Source organism: Periplaneta americana, chromosome 10 (assembly GCF_040183065.1).
Source record: "Periplaneta americana isolate PAMFEO1 chromosome 10, P.americana_PAMFEO1_priV1, whole genome shotgun sequence".
In the NCBI taxonomy this organism is placed as follows: domain Eukaryota; kingdom Metazoa; phylum Arthropoda; class Insecta; order Blattodea; family Blattidae; genus Periplaneta; species Periplaneta americana.
This window is the reverse complement of record NC_091126.1, coordinates 31,171,342-31,192,125: the sequence shown is the minus strand read 5'-3', so window position 1 is coordinate 31,192,125 and position 20,784 is coordinate 31,171,342. Positions and strand designations below refer to the sequence as shown.

General features: G+C 33.7%; 1 protein-coding gene across 3 annotated transcripts in view; it reads left to right on the top strand.

Moving 5' to 3' along the window:
- Positions 1 to 20,784, top strand: part of Ptp69D (Protein tyrosine phosphatase 69D) — a 194,057-nt gene that overhangs the window by 9,348 nt on the left and 163,925 nt on the right. For all 3 annotated transcript variants that reach the window (XM_069837085.1, XM_069837082.1, XM_069837083.1), the window contains exons 2-5: positions 9,118 to 9,259; positions 12,663 to 12,835; positions 17,608 to 17,737; positions 19,703 to 19,854. In XM_069837085.1, coding sequence (XP_069693186.1) covers positions 9,118 to 9,259; positions 12,663 to 12,835; positions 17,608 to 17,737; positions 19,703 to 19,854 — 597 coding nt within the window. The remainder of the gene's footprint in view (positions 1 to 9,117; positions 9,260 to 12,662; positions 12,836 to 17,607; positions 17,738 to 19,702; positions 19,855 to 20,784) is intronic.

Sequence of the window (20,784 nt, the reverse complement as noted above, 5' to 3'; positions counted from 1 at the left end):
ATTCTTTAAACAAACGAAGACTAAGTAGTAATAATGCTATGGGTAGTTTGAAAAGACAAGTGACGGGAGTCAAAGCAGAAATGTAGTTTATAATGTTTATAGTTCTTGAATATATATTATGAAGTTGAAGAGAGGAAAAGATTGACTTTGGAAAATATCAAAATTTAATATCAACGGTTTGGATGGGATACACAAAGTTACTGTATTACGTGTCTGTTCACAATAAACCACGGACGATGAGAACGGAAATAATGTTAAAATAAATGTATTTTAGTGTGAAGTAGTTGGGCTAATGTTGGTGCTAGGGGCACAATACCTCGCCTCTTTGTCAGTTTCTGCAAGAAGTTCCAGCTGAACAACGACTTCATTCGTGATGTTTCCCTTGCCGCTATCAGAGGATCACTTGCCATTTTAAAATACCACCTGTACTTTGTTTCCTAAAAAGGGAGAATTTTGCTCAAATGTCTAATCTGTTTGTTTACTATGTTTAGGCCTGTTATATGCATGCTATTATCTTTCCTTTACTTAAGTTTCCCTTTTGTTCGTTTCCCTCCTTTCTCTTTTGTGGTCTGTTTTTGTTTTCACTCAATATGTTTATTTTGCTTTGTCCAATGAGGCAGTCTCGTCATTGGGAAAGCTGAAAGAGTGTCTTTCAATGTGTAGTTAATTCTATTATGAATGCTCATATTTAAATACATTTATTTTAACAATATTTCCGTTCTCGTTGTCGTTTCCGTTCCCGGTTTATTGTGAACCAGCCTTTATGCTGTCTTAGTGCTGTGCTATATGTGTCTCCTAAAAGCATATCGGACATCCTAAGGAGATTAAAAACTTAAATTATTTTCACATGAAGTATGTACAGACCCAGAAACAAAATTTGGGCCACCTAAATATTCCAAGCTCCAGTTATAACATATTGTGCATGCTCAGTCTCGCTTATCTCACTGAGCATGTGCAGTATGTTATAACTGGAACTTGGAAAATTTAGATGGCCCAAATTTTGTTTCTGGGTCTGTACGGAGGACTGTTTTAACTTCTACAATAAAGTTGAATTTCCAACCCTACAAAAAGTTCCCTAGCAATGAAACCAAAATTTCACACAAAAACTGTAGCATGTATATATGTAGGATATTATATTTTTATTTTAATAGGTTATTTTACTACGCTTTATCAACATCTTACGTTATTTAGCGTCTGAATGAGATGAAGATGATAATGCCGGTGAAATGAGGATATTATAAGTTCAGGCTTTGTATATAAACATATGAGTGATGAATGCATATTGTTAATGGAGAGGAGGGTTAAATTTCCACTGCACAATAGAGGAAATTCGAATTTCTGGTGACATGAAGTATATATTACTCAGACGAGACTTAGATGAATTATAAAGTTAGTATGGCAAGACTCCCATAGTGGATATGGCCTCCAGATATGGAGGGTAGCTGCAAATATATTGAATAAGCAGTTGCAGACAGCCGATGGGATGGTCCTCCAGTTAGGAGGTTGAGTGAAGGGCTAACAACCCATCACTGTAAAAAAGAGCCTGTTACGAAACCCCAACATAGGCTTTGGAATGGGACTGATTCTTGGCACATATGGATGAATCCAGAAATGCATATAGAGTGCTAGTTGGGAAACCTGAGGGGAAAAAATCCTTTGAGAAGGCCGAGACGTAGATGGGAGGATAATATTAAAATGGATTTCAGGGAGGTGGAATATCATGGTAGGGATTGGATTAATCTTGCTCAGAATAGGGAGCGATGGCGTGCTTATGTGAAGGCGGCAATGAATATTTGGGCTCTCTAATAAAGCCATTTGTAATTAAGTAATGGCAAGAAGACTCCCTTAACAATGATATAGCAACTAAAGGTAGGCCTATTTGTTGGAATGGAAGACAGACCTAAAATTTGCTAATGTAGGTTCTGTGAAAATAGGTTTTATACCTTAGAGTGAATGGATATTTTGCTTTAATTATACTTCTACCCTGAGGAAATAACAGCTGCTATATTTAAGAAGTGGATTTTGAATGGATTCCTAAATTCTTTATATGAAATTTTAATAATTATGAATAACAACTCTTATCAACCAGTCACTTATAAAAAAATAATTTCCAAACTTATTTACTAAAAGAAGTGATATCATCATTATTGGTTTTAAGAGAAATGGTTTGAATTTCCGGAAAGTGTAACAAAAGCTGACCTTTTACAAAAGGTATTACTGTTCAAGGACAAGGATAAAAACTACATGCAAGATCAACTGACAATTTTTAATTGGTTCATTTTACGATGCTTTATCAGCTGTGATGGTTATCTAGTGTTTGAGTGAAATGAAGGTGATAATGCCAGTGGAATGAGTCTAGGGTCCAGCGCCAAAAGTTACCTAGTATTTGCTCTTAATGAGTTGAGGGAAAACCCCTTAAAAAACCTCAAACAGGTAACTTGTCCCAACCAGGATTTGAACCTGGGGCCACTCGTTTTATGGTCATTATAGACCATCTGATCTTTTGTGGGTGAAATATAGCAGGAGGTTGCAAATAAAGTTGTGGAAAGACGCGGAAATGAAGAAATACACAGTGTGATGAAAAAACCCTGAGGGGAATCCTGCGTGAAACATGATGCAAAACTAGAGTGAGAGGATGAAACAAAGGAAATGGTATGTGATGAAATTTGAGAACCTAGAATAATAAATTTACAAGACTGATGACGAAGACAATGAAGAACTGCTATTGATTGAGGCAATGATGGTGACAGTAGTGAAAATGACTAGGAATCTCTAGCAGTTCAGCTAGATTAAAATATATCAGGCAGTAACATAATTCAATTTAAATTGAAGCATATTCTTAGGAAATTATTGTTGCAACACATTCCACATTAAAGTTATTCTGCTGTTGTCAGTATGAACTTGAGACAGGGGGAGGGAGGGAGTTGGAGAGAGAGCAGAAAGCGACAATATTGCGCAAGTATTTCCGTTTTATTAATCATTACGGGAACTCCTGCCCATCTACCTGTATTCTATAGACGTGAATGAAAGTACTGTAGAGACCTTGTACATTTTTTTGTTTGCATTGTGTCATAGCTGCAGAAATATCCATTGTGTCTGTTTAATGAAATTATTTCTTGGGTTCATTACCAAGAGTCCTTCTCTAGATATGGATCCAGCAGTTAGGAGGGTCCCCCTTTCCTTGCCTTCCCTGGTAATGGAGCTGAAATATTGGCAGTTTCTCTGTCTTGTGACCTTGTGCAAGTCTCCAGAAGTCTCGCACCATATTGCACACAATGACAGTCTTATGCCATACCTTACTTACTTACTGGCTTTTAAGAAACCCGGAGGTTCATTGCCGCCCTCACATAACCCCGCCATTGGTCCCTATCCTGAGCAAGATTAATTCAGTCTCTACCATCATATCCCACCTCCCTCAGATCCATTTTAATATTATCTTCCTACCTACGTCTCGGCCTCCCTAAAGGTCTTTTTCCCCTCCAGCCTCCCAACTAACACTCTATATGCATTTCTGGATTCGCCCATACGTGATACATGTCCTGCCCATCTCAAACGTCTGGAATTTATGTTCCTAATTATGTCAGGTGAAGAATACAATGCGTGCAGCTTTGTGTTGTGTAACTTTCTCCATTCTCCTGTAACTTCATCCTGTTTAGCCCCAAATATTTTCCTAAGAACCTTATTCTCAAACACCCTTAATCTCTGTTCCTCTCTCAAAGTGAGAGTCCAAGTTTCACAACCATACAGAACAACCGGTAATATAACTGTTTTATAAATTCTAACTTTCAGATTTTTTGACAGAAGACTAGATGACAAAAGCTTCTCAACCCAATAATAACAGGCATTTCCCATATTTATTCTGCTTTTAATTTCCTCCCGAGTGTCATTTATGTTTGTTACTGTTGCTCCAAGATATTTGAATTTTTCCACCTCTTCGAAAGATAAATCTCCAATTTTTATAGTTCCATTTCTTACAATATTCTGGTCACGAGACATAATCATATACTTGGTCTTTTCGGGATTTACTTCCAACCCTACCACTTTACTTGCTTCAACTAGAATTTCCGCGTTTTCCCTAATTGTTTGAGGATTTTCTCCTAGCATATTCACATCATCCGCATAGACAAGAAGCTGATGTAACCCATTCAACTCCAAACCCTCTCTGCTATCCTGAACTTTCCTAATGGCATATGCTAGAGCGAAGTTAAACAGTAAAGGTGATAGTGCATCTCCCTGCTTTAGCCCGCAGTGAATTGGAAAAGCATCAGATAGAAACTGGCCTATACGGACTCTGCTGTAAGTTTCACTAAGACACATTTTAATTAATCAAACTAGTTTCTTGGGAATACCAAATTCAATAAGAATATTATATAAAACTTCTCTCTTAACCGAGTCATACGCCTTTTTGAAATCTATGAATAGCTGATGTACTGTACCCTTATACTCCCATTTTTTCTCCAATATCTGTCGAATACAAAAAATCTGATCAATAGTCGATCTATTACACCTAAAACCACACTGATGATCCCCAATAATTTCATCTACGTATGGAGTTAATCTTCTCAAAAGGATATTCGACAAAATTTTGTATGACGTCAACAAAAGTGATATTCCTCAAAAGTTACTACAGTTAGTCTTGTCCCCCTTCTTAAAAATAGGTATGATTATGGACTCCTTCCATTGTTCTGGTACAATTTCCTTTTCCCAAATTGCAAGTACAAGTTTATAAATTTCGCTAGATAATGCCCTTCCACCCTCTTGTATTAATTCTGCTGGAATTTGATCAATACCTGGAGACTTGTACTTTTTCAGATTTTCTATCGCAATTTCGACTTCAGAAAGTGTGGGTTCCGGTATGAATAGCTCAGCAGTTTGTATTTGAATTTCGTCCTGATCATTTCTATTTGGCCTATGTATACCATTGAGATTTATTTTAAATCTGAATTTATTTTATTACAAGAAGGTGATGGAATTGTGAAAATATATTGGATAATTAATATAACATAACTTTTTACATATGGATAGTTGACTTACGACCATTAACATAAAAAAGTTGCACTGGATGGCTGTCATAGTCATAAGTAGATTTCGGCACAATATGAAGAAAATTTTGCCAAAATACGAGATATATTTTGGAAATATACAGTAGGCCTACTTATATACGAAAATATAAAATAAATATTTTGATATTAAAATATCTTCGTTCCAAAGCAATTTGGAGTCGTTTTACATCACATTTCACTAATTGAGATTTTAGAGAATAATAGGTTTGCCTGTATTTAGTATGCTACCAAATAGAATATAATAAATCTGCATAACTAAATAATTTTACAGAATCATCAAATTCTTACCTGAATACAAGAAGAAGGTAGCTCACTTTTTTTACACTGAAGAGGACAAAAAACAATAGTAGTACTTACATTGGCACCAGACAGGTTTGAACCTAAAAGACACTATTGAGACATCACTCATGAGGCAACTGAGCCAGGAGTTAATGGGGTAGGGCGGCCAGTTTCTTTCCCCCTCCATTGCACACATCGCTGACTAGATACAGATCAGACTTCAGATTAAGCGTATGTGTATGCACAAAAATGATGTAGGCCCTACGAAATTATTCACGAAAATAGGAGAATAAAAAATTCGCTGTCATGTTAGTGACATTCCGTCAGGTGTTTTACGTGTTCCACAAGAATTGGGTTTTTTGTCGTGTTAATAGTTGTGTTTCTATATGTAACCCAAACAGAATGAAATTTTGTTTTCTGCATTGCACATAAACAACATTTTTATAAAATCAAATCTAAAATGTTTTAAAATTTTATTTATAAACTGTACTTTTGAAGTACAGAGAGTTTCTCTGCAGACTCCACTCCAACCTCTATCTAACAAAATCTGTTGTTGGGCAATGAGTGGTCATACGCCAGTATACAGACAGGTTCGTTCCTGCTTACATACACAGACCAGTCCCACTCCACCCCTTGCTGCTTAACTTTTTCGGGATAGGCACCCCACACTACAGTCATTAAACTGACGGATTACTATCTGGGATCGGTTTGCATAATAATAAATAATTTAATGGTAAGGGTAAAAATCCCTTTCAAGCTAAATATATCAATTTATCATAACGAAAACGTGGTATTGTACCATGAACCCAAATAAATATAAAAGAAATAAAAGAAAGCTTAAAATAGAAAAATATAGAATTGATATCACTAACTAAAAAAATAATACAGGAACACTCTGTATATGCATGTGATCAACTTTTGCAGAAATTGAATAAAATAATTATTGCTTGCATTGTTTTGCTATTTACAAAAATCTCTATATAAAATTTATAGGTTATTGGTTTCATTTTGAGAAATATGACATTAGTGACCATGAAATGGCACATTTCTGAAGATGGAACGTGTATGTAGTTCCAAAATTCTAGAGAGGTTATATTTTACGACATTTTGAAATGCCGATAAACTGAAATAGGCTGCAATGTATGAAAGTTCATTCAGTTCATATCTTAACAAAACTTACTTGGTAATCATATTACAAATATTACTAAATTAGAAGTTTGTTTGAATATTTTATTTTTATTGGTTATAATAATAATAATAATAATAATAATAATAATAATAATAATAATAATAATAGTAATAATAATAGTAATAACTATAATTATAATAATAATTGTTATAATAATTATTACTATAATAATAATAATAATTACTATTATTATTATTACTTTATTATAATAATAATAATACTATTATTATTATTATTATTATTATTATTATTATTATTATTACTTTATTATTATAATAATAATTACTTTATTATTATTATTTTATTATTAATATTATTATTATTATTGTTATTTTATTATTATTATTATTATTATTATTATTATTATTATTATTATTATTATTATTATTATTATTATTATTATTATTCAAAATTGTTACTCACAGAAGAGATTTGGCTTACTAGGTGAGTAAAAGAAAGTGGCAAATATATTCCTAACTCTTTAGCATTCGTTACAAAGGCAGACAAAACTATAAACATCTACCTTGCTATCGTAAATATGTGGTTATCAATTCATCTGTTACACAGAAATTGTATCATTTGAAAAAGTAATGTGTGATCTGTATGCAGTTATTTTTCTGTTTAATGTCCCTTTCACTCTATGCAGTCTATGTGAAATATTAACTCTTTTCTGTCATTTTTGAATAGTTTTATTTTGAAGGAATTCTAAATTATGAAAGTAGCTGTTAAACAAATTTGTACATAGATATGTAGTAAAATATGTAGGAACTCCAAATATATGTAGAAGCTGAAAACTATATGCATGGTAATTATTTAGAAAATCTGCCAAGTAGGCATATCTGTACAAATAAGAAGTGATATTTGTTTTTAATATTAATGATTTAAATTAATTTAAAGAAATGCACAACTGAAATAAATTTGAGATGAAATTTTTAACATTTTTCTATACATTCTCATAGGCTATATCATTTAATGCATTCCTAGACACACCCCTACTTACAGATCAGGAATAAAGGAATGCATTTATGGAATGTTTGTAAGGGAAAGAAATATTTTGAAATGGAAAAGACAAGAGGACGTAATATAAACAAAAGAACAGTGACAGTATTTTGTGCCTCATGAAGTGTTTTGTCAAAAAATGTTGTGGAAAATATATATGAACTAGATGAAGGAAGTTACATAACCAGTATTTGATTTTATCAATAATTGACTCTTGTTAGGCCTAGTGGCAGTTCACATTATGGACTGCAAAGCAGTACACCAATACCTTAAGGTACGATCACACGTCGCTACTTTTGCAGCGCTGCAGTACAAAAAACTGCGCAACTCTTGTACTGCGACGTGTGAACAAGGGTGCAACCCGAAAAGTAGCGGCTGCTGAACCTGCTGCCCTCTACTTTTCCATGCTGCGTGCAACTTAAAAGTAGCGGCGTGTGAACAGGGTTCTCAGGGTTACAGCCACAGCATTTTTGATATAGGTTTTGTTGAAACTTTTGCTGCGGTTGCAACCAGTGTTACCACCCAAATGTGCCAATGATACTTTTATTGCTTGGATATATTTTAATGTTAAATGTGATGAAAATAAATTATTTGTAACAGTTATTAAATACACAACACAGTCTGAGCATAAATGGTGACGATATAATTCATTTTTTAAATTTTCCGTAGAATAGTTCCAAACAGGAGGGTTGCCAACATTGATTATGTGAATATACTGTTGGTTATCATTTAAGTATATAGGCGTTTTTAAAAGCTTTATAGTAAAAATAATGTCAATTTCTGAATACTAGATACGACAGAAAAGCAAATAATAGATAAGGAAGCTTTCGCATGAGTTTCTTAATAATGCGAACATAACCACAAAATGTATATTGAGAAGTCAATACGGAGATGGAAACCCAGCATGACTGCGGCTGCAAAAGTAGCGCCTTGTGTGTGAACAGACTCGCAACCTCCAGTTGCAACTTTTGCAGCACTCGGGTTGCGCAGCACGAAAAGTAGCGTGCAGCGCGCTACTTTTGGCTTACTTGTGAACATGACACGCAACTTTTTCAGCTGCAGTATAAAAGTAGCGCTGCAAAAGTAGCGACGTGTGACCGTACCTTTAGACTTCTCAATTTGAATTAAGTTTTGCTTTCTTTTTACATAAAATAAAGAGAAATTATTGTTAATCTGTAACAGTCCATGTTAAGATTTTGACAGAAATAACATTTCCATCACACTTGATCCCATGAAAGTTATTGTCCTTCTGTCTGTAGTGAGTTTGAAACTGCTAAGGAGAGAACAGAAGAAGTCAACGAGTCTAAATTGTTCTCATTTTTCTTCAGCTGCTCATGTAATTGGCAATCCAGAACGAGATTTCCTAGATAGTATAGATCGAGATAATTCTAGCACATGTGCAAGGTTTTCATCACATTGAGGCAGTTGATAAAACATTTATTACTGTTGAAACTTTTTTATGCATTAATATTTTTAATATTTTTGTTTATATATTTAAAAATTTTAATAGTTACATTAAGATGAATATAATAATATGCAGAAACTGAAGTGCTGTAAGTAATTGGAGTTAACTTTTATATGTTACAGATACAAAACTGGAAATTCTGGGAGTTAACATTTCTCCGGACTTGACATTTTGCAATAATGCTACCCTTGAGTGCAAAGTAAAGCCATCCAGTAGTATGGTATGGTGGACATTCTCTGGAAGGAACATCTCTGAAGATGAAAGGTACATATTGACCATTAGTGAGAATATATATATATATATATATATATATATATATATATATATATATATATATATATATGTATATTTATATATATATATATTTTTTTTTTTTAATTTTCGTAGAATATTGATAGTAAGCACACTACCGTCGAATTACAAAACAGAAAATAATTAATAATAATAGTACTGGAACACGCACAGTCAGCATCATGATCTGGTGGTGAGAGCTTGTGGTTACAGGTCACAAGATCCCAATGATTAATTGAAAGAATATAAACGGAAGTTACTAAATTAAGCTTTAGTGAAGAAGCATTGCGAAGGTTAGTCGTCATTTAGCGAAGTACATGACTTACGTATTCATTCAAATATCAGCTTAAGGGTATATGTACGTGAACGACCACAAATATTATCAGAAAATGCAGGCTCTAAATTTCTAAAAATTTATATAAAAAATGAACTCACAATTGGACAAAGATTACAAAGCACCACAACGAGACTTATCAGAACTTAAATGTCTGATAAAAGTATAAAAAAGGTTACTAATAATATTTTTCAAACCAGTTTTATCAGAGTATGAAAAAAACAAAAGAGTTCTGTAGTTACGTCATTTGGTAACCATAACATTGTTATGGTCTCTCTGACATCTTTAATATTTTTCCTGCATGTAATAAACACTCATTTCTGAAAAGTAGACAACTCTCAGACCTGGAGAGCCGTTTATTTGAATACAATTAATTTTTTATTTCTCCTATATAAAATATATTAAAATTTACATAATGTTTTGTGACCTAATTTTTCTATTTTGAAAGAAATGGGCATTATTGTAGTCTACCTTTTGCATGAATGCATGTTAATCACTGTACAAAATTTCAAAATTCTATCTATAATGCTTGTGGGGGTATGAAATAATATGTGTGAAAATTTTCAAATTTTGGAAAATTTAGTTCAAAGTAAAAAGTGATTTCTAAAAAATATTTTTAGTAACCTTTTTTATACTTTTATCAGGTATTTAAGTTCTAATAGGTCTTGTTGTGGTACCTTGTAATTTTTGTCCAATTGTGAGTTCATTTTCTTTTAAAATTCTAGAAATTTAGGGCCTGCATTTTCTGATAATATTTGTGGTCGTTCACGTACCTATACCCTGAAACAGTATTTGTGTCTTTTATGTATCAAATAACAGTATATAAAATCTTGCTAAATATTTTCACGAAAATTGAAAACCATTTCACTATTTCATTGTATTTACTAATGAAATATATTGACCAGGAAAAACCCAATGCACTGTTTCATTATAGGGAGTCTTAGCTTTGTTTTAAATTTTAGAAAATTGATTATCTTTATATGAGACCCAGAATAGAAATTATTTTAAATAAAAATATATATAAAAATGGCAATATTAAAAAAAAATGTGCACATGTATTTTAGCAATATCTGATATAAAATTTTCAAGAAAGTATAATGAAAATTGTATAAATTACAAAAACTCGTCTTCTTAACCTTCTTCTTCATTTTCCGACCTTTTTTGAATCTAGAAACCAGATTTTGGGTGTATTGCTACAGTGTTGTAATATTAATGAAGCTGGTACTAGCACCAGAGCTGGTTGCTTCCTCCATTTTTTCTGCTCTTCACAGCTTCACTTACATGTTTTTGTAGCCACTATTGCTACTCTTGGAAATGGTTTTTGAGGGGCATATGAGGACGCACCTTTTTTAACATTTGATATTTTATTTCTATGCTGAATACGTCTTTCATCATCCCCACCTGCCACGTAAGCCCATAAGGTCTCTATTTTCAGTGTCAGGGATACCAGATTGATATAAAGCTCCTAGAAATTTTTTGCTCGCCAACAGACACTCGCTTTCCAGAAAGGGCTCACCACATCTCACAAACTCGAGTAACTCACCCTGACATTGGTCTGATCTGGCAGCTGAGGCAGTTGTTCTTGGTGGATTTGTCTCAAATGTCAGAGAGTTCTATTGCTACATTCCAGAGAGCTACAGACACATTAGATGTGGCTCAAGTTCCAGGAAATCTTCCATCTACCATGCAGTTAAAACCAAAGCATAATTAATGTTAAAGTAAAAAATATAAAATTGAAACTTCATGTTGTTTAGATGATTAGCATTATTTTTATTTATTTATTTATTTATTTATTTATTTAACCTGGTAGAGATAAGGCCATCAGGCCTTCTCTTCCCCTCTACCAGGGGATTACAACTACAATATTAAGAATACAATTACAATTATAATTACAATTAATATTAAATTTACAAATACAATAAAAATCAAAGTACTAAAAGATTAACTGATTAATAAAAGCTAGACAGTTTATTGTAAAAGTTAAGAAGAGAGAAGCATTTTCTTTATTGATTAAGTAGAAATTAAACCTACTCTATGCAGTAAGAAAATGCTTAATAAGCTTGCTTTTGAACGCTACTAAATTCCGACAGTCTCTGATGTCACTGGGTAGGGTATTCCACAAGCGCGAGAGCGAGATTGTGTATGATGATGAATATGATGATGTCTTATGTGTTGGTATGGCTAGTATGCGGCTATTTTGCGTACGTGTGAGGAGATTATGATATGATAACTGGTAACTGAAACGGGAGACAAGGTAGGTAGGTGTAGAAGTGTGAAGGACCTGGAAAAGGAGAACAAGTGAATGAAAATTTCTATGTTCGTTAAGCCGTAGCCAGTTTAGAGTTTGGAAGGATGGGGTAATGTGGTTAGCGTGATGGACATCGCAGACGAAGCGAACACAAGAATTATGAACACGTTGTAATTTTTGTGACTGGTTGACATTGAGGTCAGTCAGTAGAAAATCACAATAATCGAAGTGGGGCATTACTAGTGTTTCCACTAGTATTTTCTTGAGTGATAGCGGAAGGAATTTTCGAATGCTGTTTAAGGAATGTGTTATGGAAAGCACTTTTTTGGTAATATGGGTTACTTGGTTATTCCAGTTTAAATGCGTATCAAAGTAAACTCCAAGGTTTTTAACACAGGAAGCAAAAGGGATTATTGTGTCGTTTAACTTGACTGGAAGTGCAGGAGTAATATTGCATAATAGACGTTGATGTCCCACTAGGATTGCTTGTGATTTTCTTGCATTGAGAGTCAAACCAAACTTTCTGGCCCATGCAGATATAGATTCAAGGTCCTCGTTAAGATTTTGTATTGCGTCATTGAGTGAGTCAGTTAAATATTGAATACAAAAATATTATTTATAATTGAGTTTAATATTTGATATATGCATACATCATCAGTTTATTAGAGATGAGGATTTCTGTGATTCCTATCAAAGTTACGAATATCTCTGGATGTTCTACTGTCAGTAAGAATGTGCAGTGTGACAATGTAACATCTCTGAGAACTTATTTTCTGTTTACTTTCCTTTTGCAGACACACAACAGATTGTATGAATGATGGAGATATAGTTGTATGCACATTGCATGTCGACTGTGTCACTGTGAATGACACAGGAAATTACACATGTCATGCTTTGGGCAGAGTAGACAATCAGGAAGAGTTGGACCAAGAGGAAGTGGAGCAGAGTATATATCTTGATCTCACAGGTAAGATGCAAGTTTTTGGTTAAATATTTAACTAATAACACATTGATTATTTAAGGACTCTACATTAACTATGTTTCTGTTTATCTTCATTTTATCTTTTACTAAAGTTGCCCTAAATCCTTTACCTCGAGCTTCTTTTAATATTTGAATTAATTTCTTTCGTTTCTCTCTAATTTCGTTTGCAAAGTCATTTTCTGTGTAGATATTTGTGCCTTTGAGTTGACGCATATTGGCAATGACGTGCTGTTTGATAAAGTAACTGTTCAGTTTCACAACAATTGGTCTTTTTTTTCCGTTACCGACTCTATATGCATTATTTATCGCACTTATGTCCAAATTTAGACTGAAATAATTATAGTCGCGACCCTGTTATTTCCGGCATGACTCCGCTCTTTGCTTACGTCTTAGGAAGTGAAGGCTCTATAAAGACTAGGTAGGTAGTGTCGTTCGCCATTTTTGCTCTTTCGTTCCCGAGCTACCATATGAGGAATCTATTTGCCACACCGTTAAACATTATCATGTTGTAGCTCCTATGATAATAAATCAAACGCATGTAATTCAGCAAATAATTGAGCGGCAAATAACGTCTTCGTGTGCTTTCTGCGAACGCCAACGAAAGAGCCAAAATGGCGGGCGATTATATTAAGTATTTATCAAGCCTTAAGAGATGAATAATGTCTTCATAAGCGAATCACAAGACGCACACATTTAAATGTAGCCGACCTGCAACGCGATTGGCTGCCGGAAATTAGAGCGACGGGACTATAGTTAATAATTCTAATACTACGAAACCAGTATCAATTCCTTTTTCATGATTGCTCTCTTCAACACCATAAATTACAATGTTATTAATTCTACTATCATTTTCCCATTTTTTAACTATCGATTTTAACACCACCTGCTCTTGGATAACCTCCTTTAACTTCTTTTCCACTTCAGTGTATCTGTTTACTAATGTATCTATATCACTTGCTACTTTGTTTAGTAGAACACTTGCATTTTGTCTGTCTTCTCTCGTTTCTTTCATGACTGTACTTTATCCATTCTCTTTGAAACACTTCATCACTGTAGACTCTTCCTTCTGTATCTCCAGGACCAGGGTTTAACTCCACATTTCCAATAATCAGTAGAATTTATAAAACAGCCGCGAGCATAAATATGTTGATTCTATCAGACACTATTGCATTTTCACCTTTTGAACATCTGCAAAACTGCCCTGCATTGAAGCTCCCGATTCGCGACCTGTAAGAATTTAGGTCGTCGCCTATACTTTCTTCACACGCTAACCTACTTGTATATGCTGCTTACTACACAACCGTTCTCTACGACTGCACTTTGTGAACTGATGAACTAATAACACATTGACATCTTGTATCTTAAAGCTAATAGTATTAGGATAATACTTCCATATAGACTACAGTTCCTTGTTCCCATGTTAATAACCTTTTAACGTACAGTGAAACCTCTCTAAAAGACCACTCCTCTTAGAGATCGATTTTTCTTAGAGCTGATGTAAAAACCCATAAAACAAATTTATTTTCACTGCCATTTAAAGACCACACCTCTCTCCTTGATCACTGTCCGGGCATTGAGTAGGTGTTTTCTTAATTTAACCCCCTTGAAGATACCGGATTTCAAAATTGAAAGTTGTAAAAACCTTGTACAGGGACATCATTTTATTTTTACTAACATTTTTAATATTAACCTGGCTATACCTTTCTATTAACGATTGAAACAGGAAACACCGTTTGCTACCCTTTCCACGACGGAGTTCGATGATACTGGCGTAAAATACAAATCACTTTACTAGGTATAGGAGGGAAGAAAAGTAGTTCATCCATTTATGTAAACTAGGAAATATCGCAATTTTGAGTTTGATAATTTTCATTAGGTTTTTGTTTAATTAAAATACAGTATTGTATTAACACTCAGTGTTTCACACACGAATTGAGCTATCCATTCGGAAGTATTAATTATGCAGTGTATATTGTACTGTTACAGCACATTAGCGTACTATATAGAGAATGAAGTTAAATTGAAAAATAATTATAATATGGATATTTAAACACATTTTTGAAAATGGTGACCATTCATTTCGATACAGGCTTCAGTTCTTTTGTCCATATTATCGCACTATAGACTATTGTACCTAATTCCAATTACCAGTTTCGTCCTTCGTACGAGTAACTCATGTTGAAATAATTCTGTACCTACTCTATAAAAGAGTACCTTACGTACTGTAAATTCAATCTTCACTTCTGTCCGATCCGAAAAGATAAAATCACTCAGAAATGCTATCTACTGTCCATTCAAGTGGTTTTGTCGCAGGGTTGTAGAAAAGGGGGGGAATCACGTGACAGTTAATTACTTAAGGAGGCCCTTTTATTTAAGTTATTTTAAACACTTGAATAATAATACGTAGACGTCCAATTCCTAACAGAAATTAATGTTTTCAGAAAAGAGCTAAGATAGCCCAGCTACTAGACTTTACAAAGGGGCGAACAGAAGCGGGGGGGGGGGAAACCGGGATGCGACATAGGGAAACGGACGACAGTACCTGTACGAAAATATGATTCAATATTGAAAGCTCTTTCGTCACTGGAAAACGCGAACATATTTCTGAAACATACTATACTCAGTAACTCAGTACTGCTTACGTGCCCTCGGCTCTGTGTCGTGAACGGTTGGAAGTTTACTAGTAGAAGGGGTGGGAGTGAAGTACATTCCAAAACTCAGGTACAATAAAAATTGAAGTAAAAATAAAATGATGTCCCTGTACATTGCAATAAAACACAGTTAAATAACTAACTTGAATTTCACTATATCACTTAAGTATTAAATTTGTATCTTCCACCCATATTAAAACGATGACTCTCATCTTCATGTTTTCCATGGTGAAACTCCTACTCTTATCAGGAAACAATTTTTTTGTATACATACTGAGAAAAATTTCTCCACATCACAAAAAGTCAAAGGTACATCGGCTAAACTCCATTTTTCTTTTTGTATCAACTCCTCCCCTTTTTTTTTACTTGATTATTTAAGTACTAGATTATTTATCATCGATGGAATTGGTAATAGAGAGATACAATTTGGCAAGATTCGACCGAGAATTCGCCATAGATTACCTGACATTCTCCTAACAGTTGGTGAAAACCTAGGAAAAAATCCAACCAGGTAATCAGCCCAAGCAGGAATCGAACCCATGCCTGAGCACAACTCCAGATCAGCATGCAAAGGCAGTTTCTCTGCTTATTCTGCTGCTTCACCAAGTAACAGTTTTGCTGTCTTAAAAAGAGAATGGTATCCAGAATTGAAATTTTTCTGAAAGGTTTTTTGCAATTCAGAGTGTTTCAGGGGTCAAAGCATCAGTAACATTTTGGAATAAGAACAAGCTCTCTAGCAGTGGAGAACATTGTGCTTTCATTTTTGTTATTGTTTCAGATAGATTGACTCACGTAGTACTAAAACAGATGAGCTAAGCATAATGCCACGTTTCCAGAGGGCGTGAATCATTTCTTATACATTAAGTTTCAGAGAATTGCTGAATATGCCATTTTTGTATTACGAAAGAAAATAGGCGTAAAAAATATGTCCAGAATATATGCAGTTTTTGTACTGAAATAGAATAGTACATTATGCAACGAGCCTATAATGATAGTAATTAAGAATCGAGTATGGATATTTATGAAACGAGCGTGAGTTTCATAATTTTCATACGAGCTTCTTAATTACCATTATAGGCGAGTTTCATACGACGTTTTGTGCTCGACCATATTTCTAACTTGATACTATTAATTTTATTGTATCTGACCTGGAGCAATGTCCCGTATGTTGTGAGATGTGTGCAGACGCGAAAGTATTGATTTTTTCCAAGGAACAGATGTCCACAGTGACCTTGCTAGGCCATAAGAACCTACAGAGATGACATTGAAATAAAATTAGACATTGAAAAACGAGATGACAAATTGAATTTATTTGAATATTATTTACAATTAACGCTAATTATTATAGTAACAGAACATAACCTTCTGCGACAGTATTGGATTTCCAGCCTCCGTGACTTTTCGCTAATTCTCTTTCGATTGCATATCCGAGAATAATCGATACTTGCGGTTTTATAACGGTAGAAAGCTGACCTGTCATTGGCTGAACAGTTGTAACCTGAGTCGTCATTGGCTGAAAGACCTGACCTTTAATGAGTAGGTGTACTTTAATGACATGCATTAAAGGTCTGCTACCAGATGTATAATTACTACATTTCGGCATGGTCGAGCATAAAAATATATACATGCTGGAATGTTTCTAGTCCTCTTGCACATGTGTCAATGAGCTCTGAGTATCATATGTTGTTTAGTTTGATAGGATATTTACTTCTATGACCACACTGAGTTACTGTGCCTGTATTCCTTTGTTCAAGGCCTCAGACAGTAACACTGGGCTCATTTTTATGTTGCGAAAACTTCATTCATGCAGATTCCGAACAGTAAAGAAGGAATCGTGATACTAGTGCAAATAGTTTTTCTGTAGTTTTTTAAATTCTTGTAGTCTTGCTGCTTAGTGACTAAGGTGAGAATTTACCATGTATAATTGCTGGGCAAAAAGTATTGAGGATTAGCTTTCATTCAATTATTTTGGCAGCAACTGAATAATTATAGAAGTGGTGTAACATGAGCATTAGCAATAAGATTTTGAAATATAAAACTTAAATGTGTGTGCAGAGGCAAACACTTTGACATGTATATGACAGTAAAAACGTTTGTCTTTTTCAGTTCCTGGGAAAGTGCTTAGTGTAAGAAGTCAGCGAGTGAAGATAGGAGAGAAGGCAGAACTGGGATGCACCATACAAGGTTATCCATTGGAAAATTTTGATTGGCAGAAGGTCGATGCTGAAAGTGAGAAGTAAGAATACAAACAAATTTGGTAGGCTGTTTCATTCAAAATAAAAAAAAAGTGTTCAGGAATGAAGAGATTAGTTGATATATATCCTAATATTCATAATTTGTTTATATTGGTGATGATAATGACCATTTCCATGATGTGGTTCTGGTTTTTTTAATGAAAAATTATGCAGTATTTTACAATATAAAATAGTTTTCTTTTTTAATTCTTCTGTGTCTTAAAATGTGCCTTTTCGAAGTGTAATTTTCTAGATTTAAAATGTTACTTTATTAAGGTACTACTGTGCAGTACTTAAGTTTTGAAAAGATGGGGTTCATCCACCTGTAAGTGATTGTGAAGGCTAATACATTTTGGAGCATTATGTACTTGAATAGGTTCCCACAATGAGCTCTTCAATCTCCATTGTGGCCAGGGATAAGAGCATTGCTGCGGACTTCTGGTTTGTTATTTATAATGGGGATTAAAGGACATTGAGATCACAATTATATCCAGGATGTGCCACAAGGAAAGTTTTAAAATGCCTTATATAAAGTACAACTAATATGTGAAATGTTTGATTAAGTTTGTTTATAGTGAAATATGTACACATTTATGATGCACTATGTGTACTGTGTACATCGTCATTAATGCTTAACTGAAATTCAATTAATGCATTTATTTTTTTCTTGGCCAACTGCTTTGCTACTTTCGAAATTGGCTGTCTTCTGATGCTTTAATTTTACCCGAATTTCTTAATTTTTTAAATAAATTTGCATTGTAGTAAAAATGCTGTTACTGAGAATTTAGTTTTAGAAGAATAATCTTGATTTTGGTTGTCTGAAAATTGAAGATTAATATTTACAGATTTGGTTTAAATGTTTAATTTTAGTATAGTGTCTGCTTTCCGTTAAATTAATTATTACAATTGATGTAATAATAAGCTTTATACATACTAAGTCAGTCTTTTGTGTTAATCAAGTGTGATTGGAAATTACTAAGAGCTAACTGCTTTTGTTGATTTCAAGGAGGATAGCCAAACTTTTGAATAATAATCACCACCATCACCACCATTGTTTATGTTTACTTTCACCAGTGACATTCAAACAGTCTGCAAAGTAGTCAGTTGTTATTAGACAGAGCGCACGCAACATTTGCAATACAAAACATAGTTGGTTCTCATTTAAAAAAAGAAAGTTGTCTCAAATATCTTGAAAATTATTTCGTGTAGAAAAATACATTATGTGTATCGGATGTCCCCTTCGATGTAATTTAACTTGTTATTGTCAGTTTGTGTATATCTGAAATATTTCACATGCTATCGTAAGTGAAAGAGTTAGGTGGAAGATTAGTGTCTATTGGAAAGAAAGCTGTGACTTATGTCTACTTATTTACTTGTATAAAAAGTTCCAGTCAAATTTGTGACATTTATTTGTAAATTAAACACTGAATAAAGTAAAAATACATATATTATTCATATTTGGTAAATATACACATTGAGAAAGTATTCACATTATTTAATTGGGATTCCGGAGTAAAACATGGTAAGTGACGTTTTAGTGTTTTGAAGTTATTAGGTAGATAAACATGTATACACGCAACAGTTTGTACAGTTACTGGGAAAGTAAAATCTCTATACTTCTGCCATCTGTTGAGATGTTGGAAAACTAACTACTGCATTAGACGCAGAATGTAAGATACCATATAGTATGCTACATATCTCATTTTTGACTAAAATGTCAGTTACCATGTTTTACGCCCGAGTCCCTCAATTTGTAATGCATACTGTAAATATGATGATGAATATATTTATACAAATAATTATTATGTTGTTTCTGTACTTTGCTTATCAAATTCTATAGTGCATAGTTTTCATAAATTGTGTAATGAATAGTAACACTGTCATTAGTATATTCATATTGGGAAGTTAATATAATATGTGTTCTCTCAAGTAGCCTATATTACATGTAAATTGTTTCTCTCCCTCAGATTCTTGATTGATGTCGTCCGAATTAATTACACTCTTGTAGAGTTGAAGCTACCCTTCGGTCCTGTAAGTCGCAAGGATAATGGCACTTATCGTTGCATGGCATATGGATCGCAGGGTGAAGTGAGTGAAGAGGTGCATCTATTTGTTTTAGGTACATACCATGGTTTTATTTTATTCAGTATCACCACAAGAGAGAGCCAGTAATGTAGAATGAAGGTGATTGCTCCAACTAATTATGTTATTTGTCTTCTAAATAGAAAATAATATATTTCAGGAACAAAAACATGTTGAAGCCATTTTAAGTAAGATTTCCCACTCCAATATACACAACAATTTTGAACATTGTGTTTAATAAAGATTATCGAAATTAAAAGACGAAGAAACTGAGCAACATTATCAGGTCGAAATTTCAAATAGGTTTGCCACTTTAGGAAGTTCCGACGAAGTTGAAGAGGAATTAAGATATTAATAGTGTTTGGGAAAATATCAGAGATAATATCAAAATTGCAGCTGAGTAGGGCATAGGCTATTATGAAACTAAGAAAAAGAAAATGAGGTTTCTTGAATATTGTTGCGTGGTAGTAGAAAAAAGGAAACAGGCAAAATTGAAATTCTTTAATTGTAAAAAAAATCACATTACAAGTGCATGGCTGAAAAGTGGTGTGTATTAAAATGGTATTATCTTTAATGTGCATGTGGGTGATTACTCTAACTAGTCTGTAAAGTTAGTATGACATAATGAAGGATTTTTCTGCGTGTTGTGTGAATTCAGCATGAAAATAATTTGTTGTTTGCACCTAAAGTTTCATTACATCTTCCAAGAAATTTTCATTATTATCAGACTGTAGTTTTCCAGACATTTTTCAAGTAATATATATTTATTTCAATAGTTGTCTGCCTATTTCAGAACTTTTTTTTTACTGTTGGCAAGTACTTGACTGTTCGTCATTCACCCTTATGAAACCAGCTGTGTAGACCAATTTTACAATAGAGATGTTGCCCAGCGTGGACCATAGGAGGCTGGTCTGCACTATGAGATGAGATGATGGAGATTTGTTAAATTTTATTATAAAGAACATGG